General features: G+C 48.7%; 1 protein-coding gene across 6 annotated transcripts in view; it reads right to left on the reverse strand.

Moving 5' to 3' along the window:
- Nucleotides 1-9,531: 9,531 nt before the first annotated feature.
- Nucleotides 9,532-15,522, reverse strand: part of ZNF423 (zinc finger protein 423) — a 319,623-nt gene continuing 313,632 nt past the window's right edge. For all 6 annotated transcript variants that reach the window (XM_073225422.1, XM_073225420.1, XM_073225421.1 and 3 more), the window contains one exon: nt 9,532-10,245. In XM_073225422.1, coding sequence (XP_073081523.1) covers nt 10,216-10,245 — 30 coding nt within the window. In that variant the 3' untranslated portion in view covers nt 9,532-10,215. The remainder of the gene's footprint in view (nt 10,246-15,522) is intronic.

A 15,522-nucleotide genomic window follows, 5' to 3' on the forward strand; every position in this document is an offset into this window, starting at 1 on the left:
GGGAAGCAAAATCCTTCAGCTTTTGCTTGTCTGGGAATTGTTTAATCCCACCATCATATTTAAATGATAGTCGTGCTGGATACAGTATCCTTGGTTCAAGGCCCTTCTGTTTCATTGCATTAAGTATATCATGCCATTCTCTTCTGGCCTGTAGGGTTTCTGTTGAGAAGTCTGATGTTAGCCTGATGGGTTTTCCTTTATAGGTGACCTTTTTCTCTCTAGCTGCCTTTAAAACTCTTTCCTTGTCCTTGATCCTTGCCATTTTAATTATTATGTGTCTTGGTGTTGTCCTCCTTGGATCCTTTCTGTTGGGGGTTCTGTGTAATTCCATGGTCTGTTCGAATATTTCCTACCCCAGTTTGGGGAAGTTTTCAGCAATTATTTCTTCAAAGACGCTTTCTATCCCTTTTCCTCTTTCTTCTTCTTCTGGTACCCCTATAATATGAATATTATTCCTTTTGGCTTGGTCACATAGTTCTCTTAGTGTTGTTTCATTCCTGGAGATCCTTTTATCTCTCTCTGTCAGCTTCTATACATTCCTGTTCTCTGGCTTCTATTCCTTCAATGGCCTCTTGCATCTTATCCATTCTGCTTATAAATCCTTCCAGGGATTGTTTCACTTGTGTGATCTCCTTCCTGACATCTGTGATCTCCCTCCGGACTTCATCCCATTGCTCTTGCATTTTTCTCTGCATCTCATCCCATTGCTCTTGCATTTTTCACTGCATCTCTGTCAGCATGTTCATGATTTTTATTTTGAATTCTTTTTCAGGAGGACTGGTTAGGTCTGTCTCTTTCTCAGGTGTTGTCTCTGTGATCTTTGTCTGCCTGTAGTTTTGCCTTTTCATGGTGATAGAGATAGTTTGCAGAGCTGTTACTAGTGACCGCTGGAAGAGCTTCCCTTCTTGTTGGTTTGTGGCCTTCCTCTCCTGGGAGAATAGTGACCTCTAGTGGCTTATGCTTGTCAGCTGTGCTCAGGCAGGGCTTCTGCTACCTGCCTGTTTGCTATGGAGTTTATCTCTGCTGTTGCTGTGGGCGTGGCCTAGCTGGGGCTGCTCCTCCAAAGTGGTGGAGCCCTGTTGGAGGGGGAGCGGCCGGGAGGCTATTTATCTCCGTAAGGGGCCTCTGTGCTCCCTGTTGCCCAGGGGGTTAGAGTGCCCAGAGATCCCCAGATTCCCTGCCTCTGGTCTAAGTGTCCTGTCCTGCCCCTTTAAGACTTCCAGAAAGCACTCTCCAAACCAAAACAACAACAGCAACAATGAGAGAGGGAACAGAAAAAAAAAAAAAAAAAGGAAAAAACACGCAATTTTTTTTTTTTTTCCTCAGGTGCCGGTCCCAGGCACCCGCTCACTGGTCCTGCTGCCCTGCCTCCCTAGCACTGGGGTCCCTGTCCCTTCAAGGCTTCCAAAAAGCACCCGCCCACCTGTCCTGCAGGGGAAAATGCGCAATATTCTTTGTCTTCAGGCACCGGTCCCAGGCACCCGCTCACTGGTCCTGCTGCTCTGCCTCCCTAGCACCAGGGTCCCTGTCCCTTTAAGGCTTCCAGGAAGCACTTGCCAAAAAGAGAAAAAAAAAGGGGGAGAAACGCGCGATTTCCTCCGTCCTCAGGCGCCAGTCTCAGGCACCCGCCCTCCGGTCCCGCAGGGAAAAACACGGGATATTCTTTGTCCTCAGGCGCCGGTCCCAGGCACCTGCTCACCGGTCCCACCACCCTGCCTCCCTAGCACCAGGGTCCCTGTCCCTTTAAGGCTTCCAAAAAGCACTCACCAAAAAGAGAAAGAAAAGAAAAAAAAAGGGGGGAAATGCGCAATTTCCTCTGTCCTCAGGCACTGGTCTCAGGCACCCGCCCTCTGGTCCCGCAGGGAAAAACACGGGATATTCTTTGTCCTCAGGCACCAGTCCCAGGCACCCGCTCACTGGTCTTGCTGCTCTGCCTCCCTAGCACCGGGGTCCCTGTCCCTTTAAGGCTTCCAAAAAGGACTCACCAAAAAGAGAAAAAAAAAGGGGAAAAACGCGCGATTTCCTCCGTTCTCAGGCGCCGGTCTCAGGCACCCGCCCACAGGTCCCATAGGGAAAAACGCGTGATAATCTTTGTCCTCAGGCACCGGTCCCAGGCACCCGCTCACTGGTCCTGCTGCCCTGCCTCCCTAGCAACGGGGTCCCTGTCTCTTTAAGGCTTCCAAAAAGCACTTGCCAAAAAAAAAAACCGCTCCGGTTTCTTTCCACCCGCTGGGAGCCGGGGGGAGGGGCGCTCGGGTCCCACCAGACCGGGGTTTGTATCTTACCCCTTTCGCAAGGCGCTGGGTTCTTGCAGGTGTGGATGTGGTCTGGATGTTGTCCTGTGTCCTCTGGTCTCTATTTTAGGAAGAGTTTTCTTTGTTATATTTTCATAGCTCTATGTGTTTTTGGGAGGAGATTTCCACTGCTCCACGCTGCCATCCTGGCTCCACCCTACAAGATATCTTCATATATGTGCTTATCTCCCCCCCAGGCCTTTTTTTTTTTTGGTATCATTAATCTACAATTACATGAAGAACATTATGTTTACTAGGCTCCCCCCTTCACCAAGTCGCCCCCCTCACATACCCCTTCACAGTCACTGTCCATCAGCGTAGTAAGATGCTGTAAAATCACTACTTGTCTTCTCTGTGTTGTAGAGCCTGCCCCGTACCCCCCACACATTATACATGCTAATAGTAATGCCCCCTTTCTTTTTCCCCCTGCCCTTATCCCTCCCTTCCCACCTATCCTCTCCAGTCCCTTTCCCTTTGGTAACTGTTAGTCCATTATTGGGTTTTTTGTTTTGTTTCTTCAGTTTTTCTTTGTTTTTATACTCCACATAGGAGTGAAATCATTTGGTACTTGTCTTTCTCTGCCTGGCTTATTTCACTGAGCATAATACCCTCTAGCTCCATCCATGTTGTTGCAAATTGTAGGATTTGTTTTCTTCTTATGGTTGAATAATATTCCATTGTGTATATGTACCACATCTACTGATGAACATTTAGGTTGCTTCCATTTCTTGGCTATTGTAAATAGTGCTGCGATAAACATACGGGTGCATCTGTCTTTTTCAAACTGGGCTGCTGCATTCTTAGGGTAAATTCCTAGAAGTGGGATTCCTGGGTCAAATGGTATTTCTATTTTAAGCATTTTGAGGAAACTCCATACTGCTTTCCACAATGGTTGAACTAATTTACATTCCCACCAGCAGTGTATGAGGGTTCCCCTTTCTCCACAACCTCGCCAATATTTGTTGTTGTTTGTCTTTTGGATGGTGGCAATCCTTACTGGTGTGAGGTGATATCTCTTTGTGGTTTTAATTTGCATTTCTCTGATGACAAACGATGTGGAGCATCTTTTCATGTGTCTGTTGGCCATCTGAATTTCTTCTTTAGAGAACTCTCTATTCAGCTCCTCTGCCCATTTTTTAATTGGATTATTTGATTTTTGTTTGTTGAAGTGTGTGAGCTCTTTATATATTTTGGATGTCAACCCTTTATCAGATCTGTCATTTATGAATATATTTTCCCATACTGTAGGATACCTTTTTGTTCTATTGATGGTGTCCTTTGCTGTACAGAAGCTCTTCAGCTTGATATAGTCCCACTTGTTCATTTTTGCTTTTGTTTGCCTTGCCTGGGGAGATATGTTCATGAAGTCACTCATGTTTATGTCTAAGAGATTTTTGCCTATGTTTTTTTCTAACAGTTTTATGGTTTCATGACTTACATTCAGGTCTTTGATCCATTTCGAATTTACTTTTGTGTATGGGGTTAGACAGTGATCCAGTTTCATTCTCTTACATGTAGCTATCCAGTTTTGCCCAGGCCTTTTTAATTGTCATTTTTTCACTTTCGTTCTCAGTTTTTGCATACATTCAGTCCATATTCATCTGCTGCAGATCCTGTGCAGGGTGCTGGATATACCCAGATTTACTAAGAATCAGCCTCTGCCTGCAAAGGAATTATAGTCAGGCATGGAGTGATGGGGGGGTGGACAGACTGTGGTAGTCATTGGTGCAGTTTGCCAACCTTGCCCACTCTTAGTTCTTCCACACACATGGCACATGGCAGGGTTGTACTTCCTGGCTCCTTGTGATGGGGTGAGGCCTTATGACAATTGCTGGTGTGTTGAAATGCAGTGTGTGTGTGTGTGTGTGTGTGTGTATGAGAAAGATAGAGAGAGAAACTCCCAGGTAAAGCTATTGAGTTGCCAGTGTGAGACCCTTCCAAATTATCTCCCTCTGGCTTTGTTAATGAACACATTCATGGTGGTGTTCCCTCCCTGAGCCAACCTCCTGAGTGACTGTGATGAAGAAAGCCCCTAGAAATCCAGGATGGCCAAATAATATGAACAAGAAATAAATCTTTGTTGTATGCAGCTGCTACAATGTGGGGCCTTTTTGTTACTGTGCCATAACTTTGCCTATCCTGACTGAATCACAGTCCCAGACACAGACAGTTACAAAAGTGTGCAGATGCCAGTGACTTATGTATTGGTTATCATCGTCAGAATTCTTACTATCAGAACACTTTAGCTGACTGTGAGCTCAGATTAGATTGAGGCCAAGATAGGGAGAGAGGAGTGAGGCACTTGCCCTGGGCACAAAACTGCCAGGGCAAATGCCAAAATGCCAAATAACCAAATAACTCAGAATAAAATGCCAGAAAGAAATGCCAAATAACTCAAAATAATACCTCAGTGCCATGTTTTAAAAAATGAAAATCAATACCAAAAAAGCATTATAAACAAAATAGAAAAATGTTGAATGAAGACAGTATCTAATGCTTCATTTGCACAACCCTGTCTCACTTGTTCCCCAGTAACCAACCCCTGATTTCAATAAAACTTTTTCAAATACAGGTTGCCAGCATGCAGGCTGTAGTTCGCCAATTTGATTTTTAAAATATTGCATTAAAATATTGCATATCTTGATTACTGAGCTTTTGGCTCTTTCTTAAATTTTGCACCCAAGATGAGTGCTTTACTCAACTTGCAAATTAGACACCTAAGTTTAATGAACTTAATGTTTAATGAGCTGAGTTTGAAAATCGGAGTTAACCAGATAAAAGAGAAGAGAAGATCATATTGGGAAGAAGAAACAGCATAGGCAAAGGCATAGAGGAAGGAAACAGCCAGGGGTATGCATGGCAAACTATAAACTCTTTGGTGCTTCTGGAGAGACTGCGCAAGATAGAGCTCTTGTTCAGTCTTCACTTAACACTTTGTTACGTGTTATGAGTTTTCTTCCATTCCCTTGAAAGTGAGAGTGCCATGCAGTGTGTAATCCTTGGTCAGTCTCCTAGCAAGCCCGAGCGAATAAAAAATCAACTGTAAATTTTAAAAACAGTGGCCCTGTGAACTTGCTTGGACAGGTAACAAGCATTTCGGCGATAAATCCTTTGAAGGTGGGTGGCTCTCTTTCCTCCAAAGGCAAAGTCCAACCCATCAGGCTTAAGCTGGACCACTTCAGTTTGTCTTTTCCCAAGCTGTGGCCATGGATGGTACCAATAAATTATTGGGTTTTGCCTTGGGAGGGGTAAAGGAGGCTTTTCAACTCTGTAGTTCATTCTCCATCCCTCCCTGAATCCTTTGTTGTGGATTTTGCACCTCTTCCCATCAGAGGGTGGAATACATTTCCCTGCTCTCGAGTCTAAGTTTTAGATGCAGGACTTCTTTTGGTCATTGGAACATGAGCAAACATCGTGCACAAGCAGAAGCTTGAAAAGCACTTGCACAACTGGGCTTGCTCTGCTCTTGCCCTTGGCCAATGCCATAAGAACACGCTCGGGTTACCCTGCTAGAGCATGAAACATGAAGAGCAGAGTAAAAGGTGCCTCAGTCATCCCAGCTGAGGCCATCCTAGATTAACCAACAGCCAGATGACCCAGCTCAAATCAGTCAAACTAAGCCCAGCCAAGCCCAGATCAGCCCAACCCCATGTACTTATGGACCAGATACTGACTATAGTATATCACTGAGGTATTTCCCTTAGCCTTCAGATGTTTTTAACCATCCCATACCCTTTCCTTGAACCTTCTAAATTTGCTCTTACTTGGAAGTCATATATGTATATATTTTAATTTGTATTGGTTATGTATTGATTCAACTGTAACATAAAAACCCGAATAATGGCTTAAACAAGAGAGGTTTATTTCTTTCTCAAGTTCAAGAAGCCTCTGGGGAAGTGGGACAGCTAGTCTGTATTGGGCACAGCTGGAGACCCAGATTCCTTCTACATTGTTGCTCAGCCCATGTGTGATTTCCATTTCCAGATTACTTCATGGTTCAAAACGGCTTCTGAAGTTCCAGCTATTAACTATAAATTTTTATTTTATATAAATAATTATGTATTTAATGTATGTTTTATATATATGTGTGTGTGTGTGTGTGTGTATACATGTATGTATATAATCTGACCCTCTCCAAGGTAACATGTGCTCAGATAAAAACCGTAGTTAATTTATTAAGGAAAAGGAGGAGAGCCAGCAGTCTTTCCTACACAGTATGCCATTTTATCATCATCATAATAATAGTTATTATGCAATCAATTTGTCCTTCAACAAATAGAAGATGTCCACAAAGGAGTGTCAGACACCCAAATTACAGTTTCAATCCTATCCTGAATTGCGTGACCTTGGACAGGATTCTGAACTTCTTTGGTTTTGTTTTAAATCAACTAGAATCAAAATCCAGTATGACTGGAGAACTCTGAGGAGATTTGCAGCTCGTTTCCAGTTGAGGGTTTTTCGCTGCTGAGGTCCTTTTATTCTTCAGGTTTGAACTCAAGTCACTTCCTCAGTAAAGCCTTTCTAGATGCACCCCAGCCTCTAACGTGGGTCCCCCTTCATCCTGCACAGCCCCAGTCCTTTCCCATCATAGCACTTTGGCCATGTGTTGCTAAGCATTTATTAGCACGCTTGGTTGTCATGTGACCATGAGCTCCATGAGGGCAGGGCCATGTCACCTGCCTATCTCCACATCCCAGCGACTTGTGAGGTGCCTGGCCCTTGGGAGCAGCTCGGTGAGTATCTGCTGGCTCGCTGGATGAATAAATGGATTGAAGTCTTGGTCCTATGTACTGACCACAGAGTCCACCCCTAAGAATGTAGGGTAATTGAAAAAAATTAATAAGAGGGTAATTAAAAAAAAACAGGTGGAAAGTTAAATGTTAATACACTGTTAGTTTAGGAGGAGCATTGTCTATGGCTGGGGGAACTCGGCAAGATTCATCCTATGGCAGCTTCTCCACTAAGACCAAAACCCTTATCCACCTACTTCCAAAAGCTCTGGGCAGATACCCAATGCCAGGGGTCTGGGGCCCTGGGGCCCTGGGGTTCTGGCCTATTTCTCAGCCTGGGCAAAACTCCTCTGCCCACAGAGCCACTAGATACTGACAACTGGTACATGTAAAGACAGCAACAGTGAACCTTAGACTTCCAGTCCCCTTGCCAACTCCCCACTGCCATATTCTGCTCCAGCATCCATACTAGTGACCAATCCCATCATACCCTCTGAGCTGCATGGGACGCCTGGCTTCATCGTTTCCCCAACAATGACCACGACACTTCTGGGTCTTCAGTCTTTCACGAGGCATCATTTAATCTAAGCCTCCCAGTGACCCTGCAAGCTCAATCAGAGCTGAGACGTAAAGTGGCTCATCCCAGCTCCAAATCCTTTGGCAGGAAGGTGGGGTATCCCCAACTTACAGCCCTGCACTGTCCCCACCCCTATACTGCCTGATGCTGATGAATATGAGTCCAGTAAAGGCCCCCATGTCCCTCTATGAGCTCCCTTTCAGCACGAAGTCATGTGGGGCTGTCAGTGCTAGCAGAGGGGGCAGAGCCAGCCAGAGAACAATGGGCCTGGGTGAGGGGGAGTCGGTGGGGTTCCCTGGCTGCCTTGTCATTGCCATAAACCTCATTACCTCGCGGTCCCCTAGGCCGCCTCTCTCCTTACCCAAGGCATCCGCCGGCTTCGCTGCTGATTCCCACATGGCGTGAAAAGCTCTTAAACCCCCCGCTGTATTTTTAATGGGGGCAGTGACTAATTTAGCCCTACGCCACCAACCGTCAAATCAAATCTTCTATTGGTACTTGCTGAGGACTCACCTGGGCTGCACGGGGTTCGGGATAAATCTGGAACTGGAGAGGGCCCAGAGACAGTGATCTGGCAAGCCCTGGGACATGCTGGTCCTGTCCAGTATCGGCACCATCTGAAGGGCAGGCCTGGCTGTGAACGCAGAGCAGCCACACCCAGCCCCAGATAGTGGCTGGCCATACTTTGAGGAACAGTGATGCCTACCCTAAGGTCTTCCCCTAAAACAGCCAAGTCTCCAGGGGACTAAACATTGGAGTTCACTGCCTATGGTTTCCAGAAGGCAAGAGCCCTGAATTCTAAGGGGCGCTGCTTCATTCTGTCCAACATGGGCAGGAGTCTATTCCATGATTGGCAGGGCTAAATGAATTTTGAAAAACTAAATACCCACCTGTGTGAGATCCTTACATGAGGTGGCAGAAAGGGGAACTCTCATAGGTCACCAGAAGCCCCTCAACATAGAAATCAGAAGATACTGGGTATATTGCTCCAAATTCCATGCCTGTGACTTAGTATTACATTATAATTTGGTGCAATCTGTCTGCCTGCTTCATTTCTACTCTGCAGAGAGTAATAACCAATTTTCTTGCCCTTTGTGAAAAGTTAACAAGGAAGGGCTTCCCCATGCAGGTTCTTTGAAACCCTGGCCTCTAATGGCAAGTCAGCTGAGCACTGGTATGACAGAGGTGTGGGAGGGTGGCCATGTGGCAGACTAAGGCTGCCAGGGAGCCCTGGGGTGCCAGCAGAGCCAGGATGAGGTGAAGCAATCAAGGCACCTCGGGTGAAAATGTCAGGAGACCCCTATTCTTGGGGCTTGCAAGTAAGTGGGTCCCTGAGAGCAGGGCCCCCTGAGGTTCTGTACTGTGGGCACCCTGCTTACCCTACTAGAGTCCTGGCCCTGGCCACTGGTATCAGCACTTCCATGTCCCACAGATCTCTGTGATGGGGACCAGCTCCCAATCACCAGCTCCACTTTGCAGCCCCCCGTCCTGGATCTCATGGGGCTGAGGAGCTGCCTTTAGCTCCTGTCACCTCCCCATGCCTCTGCCACAGCTGGAATCCATCTGGAGTCCTGACAAGGTAAGGGCTAACCCCTTGATTATCTTCATCTAGCACATGGGAAAGCCATCCCAACAGGGAGAAACAAGGAAACATCATGGATGAGCCCATTTACCCTTGGGCCTCAGTTTCCCCATCCATAAACGAGAAGATCAGAGTATTTCATCTTTAAGTGTTCTTTCTGCTCTGACTTCCTTGACCACTGCCAGCTTATCCAGACTGCAACGGTTACATTACTACCCATGTTTCCTGAATGCAGCTGGGTCTCACAGTGGACAGGTCCCCATGGGCATGTGCAGTCCTACAGGAACTCACACAGGGACACATCCTATGGGTGACTACAGACCCACACACAGCCCAGGGCCAGAGAGGAGAGAACCAGGCAGCCGGATGCTAATCGCATGGATTCCCTTTATTGAACTGTACTAGTTACTGCAGTCAGATTAAGTCACATTTAAAAGCAGACCATCCAGTTGTACTGAAACCGATTATATTCATTACATAGTTTTAATCACTGTCCGGTGAACTGGCAAATCCAATCAAAGCATTAGTCTTTAATTAAAAAATTAAAAGGAAATATTCAGACAATAGCCAAGCAATCACATCACGATGCACAATTACCTAGAATTGCAATTAAAAAGTAGTTAACCAAAGGGGGGAAAAGAAAAACAAGAAAGAAAAAAAAAAAAGAAGCAAAGGAAAAAAAAATCACACTAATCCTTTTTTAAAAACTATCAATATAATACATGAAGGAACAAAGGACAATAGCCTCAAAAAGCGGGTTTCTCTAACTCTAGAAATGTAGTCTTCGGCGGAAACTCTAAAAGCACACTAGCTGTAGCAGGACAATAAAAAATACTGAGCATGGAATACTTTTAATCTCTGCCATTAATATTCATTTCCAGCTGCTTATAATAGCAGCGCCTCATGGCCAAATCATTAGAGTTTTACATCTGGGTTGCAAATGACACTTTGATTGGATGTAATGTTCAAATGGCCCTCCCCACGGCGTCTCCGGCAAGCCTTCTGCGGAGAGGTGTCCTGTCGAGCGGTCCCTCACTGTGCGTGCTGGCTCATCGTGTGGTTCTGCAAAGGCGAAGAAAGGAGACACGCATGAGGGCAGAAGAATGGAGAGCATGCCCGTTCCCTCCCACTTGGTGCATTTACGCCGAGAGCCGCAGAAAAGCGTCTGGGTTATTACAAAACAAAATGCAACAAGGAAAAAGTGCTCCAGGGACACAGCTGCCAAGACACCACGTTGATTTGGGGCTTGGGGATCGGTTCCTGTTGCTGCCAACCTGGGCTCTATATAAAATTGTTTTTTTTTATTTTAGACCATTCAGGTCTTACCATGGGGACTGGCTATATGGAGAGAAAGACAAAATGCCAGGGAGGTAGCAGGAATTAAAAACATCCCTGTTCATCTCTCCATCTCCCTTTTGCTCTAATGATTAGGAGGAAATTATATCTGATCACCTGCAGGCTTCCCCCAGATCTCCCTCTCAGTCCTTCCCCAGAGCTGCTCTGAGCTGAGGGAGGGAGACAGCAGATGTGCCAAGCAGCTCTCCGGCCAAGATGCACCCCCGTGGCACAGACGTGTGGAGGCAGTGGGAGGTGCCGAGGACAGGTCACTCAGCAGGAAGGGCACTGGAGAAGGAAGCCCACCCATTTGGTCACGTGACAGCACCCGGGCCAGAAGGACATTATGCAGTTTACCGGAACGCCTGGGAATCCAGAGGCCCAGGTGGCACCCTCTGGCCAAATGCTTCCCTGTCTCCACAGCCCGTGGCGTTTCTCCCTCATGCCAGCCTGAGCAGACCAGCAGTGCTGACCTGTTTTCACAGCAGCCAGTGGCCTGGGGCTGGGGGTGGGATTTGGCCTTTAAAAGTGATTTTGTTTCCTTTCAGTGGTCCCTACTTCAAATCCAGCCCAATCTCAAGCCTCAGGTGGTATTCAGCACCATGACACCTAGAAAAAGGAAGCAAAATCCACCCGGAGGAGAGGAGCACTGCTTGGAGTAGCACAGGACTTCAGTCACCGGGAGCAGCTTCTCTGGGGTGCTCCTGCTCCCCAGACCTGGGCGCCCCAGCCAGTGCAGCAACCCCTTGGGCTGGAGCTGCCAGCCTGTCGCTCTGCCAAAGAACCACCAGGGGTCAGACGTGGGGCTGTGTCTCTCTCCCAGGCTCCAGGTCCAGGCTGTGAGGGCCACCAGAGGATGCCCACTGGTGGCTGCTTCCCCAGGGGGCCTGGGGCCACTCCTGCTCCCCCAGCCAGGGCTGCTTTGGCAGCCCCTTCCCCCTGCTGCCTCATGGTGATGTCACCAACCACTCCAGCAAGCCCCTGGCCAGGGAGAAGCAGCACCCCGTCCTCACATGGCAGATGCCTGCTGACACCCGCAGCACGGAGCGCCCACCACTGCTGTCCTCCCTCTTTGGCCTCCTGGGTGCAGGCCACCTGGCTGGGGCTTGGTAAGCACACGTGCTCTGTGCTGTTACAGGCACATTTCTTTCAGTCCTCACAGCAGCCTTACAAGGTAGGACATGGTAAGGTGAGGAAAATGGGGCTCAGAAAAGCTCAATTACTGGCCCAAAGTCACCCAGCTAGGAAGCAGGAAGGGTTGAACCAGGCAACTGGGGGCCAAGAGAGCCAGTGACTTGGGTGAGAAGGCAGGCTTCCTGGCACTCTACACCTCATGGGCACCCCAGTCCATGGATGATCCACACTCCACACCAGACATAAGCACAAACTCTGCCAGTGTGGCCTGGCACCTCAGTGGGGGTGTCATGGACCCAGAGGCACAAGGCAGGTTGTCTGAGGCCACAGATGGGATGCGGCGGTTTCCATGGGAACGCCTACCCTCCAGAGAGGCCCCTCTCCCTGCACTTGTGCAGCGCCAGCCAGTCAGTCCTGCAGGGAGCTGAACCCACCCTACAGCAAACCATCCTCCAAGCTTCCAAGCCTTTGCTGATTCAGTTCCCACCCGTTCTTGCCTCCCTCCTCAAACAAGCTCCTCTTGAAATTCTCTGGACGCACAGTTGCTTCCCTGCAGCCCCTTGAGGCACTTGCCCCACCTCCCACGCATCGAGTGCAAGCCTGGCCTCCTCTGCTGAGCCCCCTGTCTCAGCTCCACAGTACTTGGCCCAGGACTGGGCGCCCAGTGCCCAGCACTGGCACAGCTAGCACAGCTGCCCAGGAACAACTTGGAGGTCTCACTCGACACCCTGCCAAGAGCCAGTCATTAGCAGCGCCACGTGGCCAGTGCTCTTGGGCATGATCAGGGCCTTCTTTACTTGTGGGGGTTGGGGAGGAAGAAAAGGATGAATGTTAGGAAGATAAATATGTGTAGCTCTTTTCCTGTTGTCTAATTATGGTTCCTAGGGACTGGCACAAAGTGGACATTGAGTAAATAATTCTGAATTAATCAATGGAAGAATGAATAAATGGATACATGTATGGGTAGGGTATAGATATGGGGGAAAGGGAGAGGGCATTCCAAGTGGAAGTCACAGCACAAAGGTATGGAGGCTGGGATAAGCCAGGTAAATGCAGGTAACAGTGGGGTGAGCCCAACACAGAGGTCACAAGGAGGACTGGGGGAGACTAGGGACAGTGGAATCCCTGAATGCCCCTGAATGTGGACTTTGTTCTACAGGAAGCAGAGAACCAAAGATGATATTGACGATATTGATCTCCTCAAGATGATATTGAAATCCTCAAGGAAAACCCACTAACACATGAGGAAAGGGGACTATCTGGTTATTTCTGGATAATGAAGAAGCCTTATGCCAGGATGCCAAGAATAGGGCCAGTGTGACACACATGGCCCACACTGACTCATCCAGGGGCTACTGGCACAGAAATCCTGGAAGCGGAAACCTATGCCTAGGACCACTGGCTAGGAAAATGTGAGAGTAACTGCTGCTCTCAGGTGAAAACAACAGTGGGCCTTCTCTCTTAAGGAGCAGCAGGTAGTTCTTCAGTTAGACTCAAGAAAGAACTTCCTCAAAGAGGGTTATACAACAGAAGGATAAAATTTCCTTCCCTGATGTTCTACAAGAACAAAGCCCAGGATGTCACAGCAGATGGAAATGTCAAAATTTGATGCCCCAAGGGGGCTGGGCACCAACTCATTCAGCACTGTGTTATTAAGTATTTGGTGGATGGCCTGCTTTGGGCTGGGCACAGCAGAGCGTAGAGGAAAGCTCCAGCTGGGCCCACGACCCTCAAGGGGCTGGACTGGGAGGGTTACTAGAGACACACAGGTACCCAAACGTTTGTGTAGGAGAAATGGTGCAGATGGCTGTTCAGCGAGGGAGAACAGTCTGTGCCACCCAGTAAGTGTGTGTGTGGTGGCGGGCGCTGAGGAGCCCAGGTGCTTGGCTGAGGAGGGCATCAGCTCCTCCAGAGGCCGAGGGCACAGTCTCTGGAAGGGCGCAGGGGCTGGCGGGGACCTGTCACCAAGACTCACCAATCACCCAACACACCTGTGTACTGAGCAGCCCCCGGCAGAGCCACTGCCAATCGGCACAGTTCAAAAACCCTCAAAACCACGGCTTCTTCCCCCATGACTGGGAGCTATGGTTTCAGGGATGCGGGAGCTTCATCAAGCCTTCTTAAAGAGTTCCTTCCACCCGGCATGGTTCTCACAGGGCATTTTGGCTTAATGTCTATTTCTCTATTTATGCCTGTGCTATATTTAGCCCCTTCAGAGAAGGAAGAAAATCGTTTTTTTAAAGATGCTACCCAACTCCGCAAATGAACACTTCCCAGCACCGTAAAGGTTGGGGGTGGGAGCCAGGAAGGGCTGGAAGGTGCCTAGAGGAGGGACCTGGCATCCACAAGGGCTTCTCTGCCTGCCAGGGAGACACAGGTGTGGGCTGAGAAGCAGGTGAAAAAAATAAAATGGGAGACTAGGAGGGGGTGGGTGGCGCTGGTTGCAGCCGAGATCCATCCACTCAGCAGTGTCTGTAGGGCTCTTGTGGATAGAGGTTTCTGGTAGGCCTGTTTTGGGTGCCTCTGCCTGGTGCAATGGTCCATCTACCCCAGGAACACATCAGGGATGGGTGATGGTGTGGCACACATCAGTGTCAGAACTCAGGGGTCCTGCTGAGCCTTTTCTCTGTGCAAATTGTCAGCAGAGCGCTTGGGCCCAGGATCCGTTTCTCACACCCTGGTATTCATTTACCTGGTCATTCATTCATCAACAGATCCTTACTGAATCCTTGCTAGGTGACAGCCACCATGCTTCTTGCTGGGCATTCAGCAGCAAAAGTACCCCAGACGGAAGCCCAAGCCAGGGTATGTGCTGGGCACAGAGGGAACAAGCCAGGACCACAGAGCCTGTTGCTGGACCATCCTTCCCAAACACACACATGAATGGGCCAGACAGAAGTTCAGGTGGGTGTCTCATTTTGGTTCCACCAGCCCCAGGAAGCATCAGCCCTCTACCTGCCTCACAACAGACACACACACATATGTGTGTTCATGCACACACACACACACACACACACATGCACACTGGTGAACCCCTCCCTTGTCTGCAACAGGGATTTCTTCTTGAAGTGTTGGCTCTGTTTTCTCTCCATTGGGTCTGGGACCCTGTTTGTGCTAAAACATGCTAGCTGCTTAGTGGCCTGGAAAACACCATCCATGAAACAACGAGAGCCTTCTCTGCACACTCTGAGATGCACAGGCACAGGCTGGAGAGGATTTCTCCACTCCAGGTCACTGGAGTCACTCCCTGATATCATTATTAGCTGTCCCACCTGTGCACCAGCTATGCTGATGACAAAATGCCTATAAATCCTAGCACTTTGCCTGGCCCTAGCACTTTGCCTGGCCCTTTCATGCCAGGTGATCACAAGGCAAGCGGTAAGCCTTAGTGGGCTGATATGGGCTGAGCCCTGCAGTTGAATCCTGGCTCTGCCACTTAGTAGCCATGCGACCTTGAGCAAGTTCCCTGACCAAGGCAGTAGTAATAACAGCCCTCTTCCTAAGAGGCCCTGAGGACTCAGGAGATAGGTGCATGACCGTCTCCCAGTCCTGGCCAAGAGGAAGTGCTCCATACATCTCCATAAATGGTGTCCATGCTGGGCTTCCTGACCAGACAGGGAATCCGTGAGGGAGGGACTATTGTTCCTTCCTTAGCACCAAACGGTCCAGGGCTTGCAGTGGGGTCTGCACGGAGGTTTGATGCGCTAATTAGCTGTGTCTCCTCAGCTGCTTCTCCGAGAGCTGCCAAGGTCTCCGGAGTGCTCCTGAGAAGGTAGAGCCTTGGGCAGTGCTGTCCCCGGGGCAGCAGGCATCTGAGAAGGTATCATTCCTTCCCCACAAGGCCTCTGGCTACAACCTCAGTACCCACAA

The sequence above is a fragment of the Manis javanica genome, chromosome 17, assembly GCF_040802235.1.
Source record: "Manis javanica isolate MJ-LG chromosome 17, MJ_LKY, whole genome shotgun sequence".
In the NCBI taxonomy this organism is placed as follows: domain Eukaryota; kingdom Metazoa; phylum Chordata; class Mammalia; order Pholidota; family Manidae; genus Manis; species Manis javanica.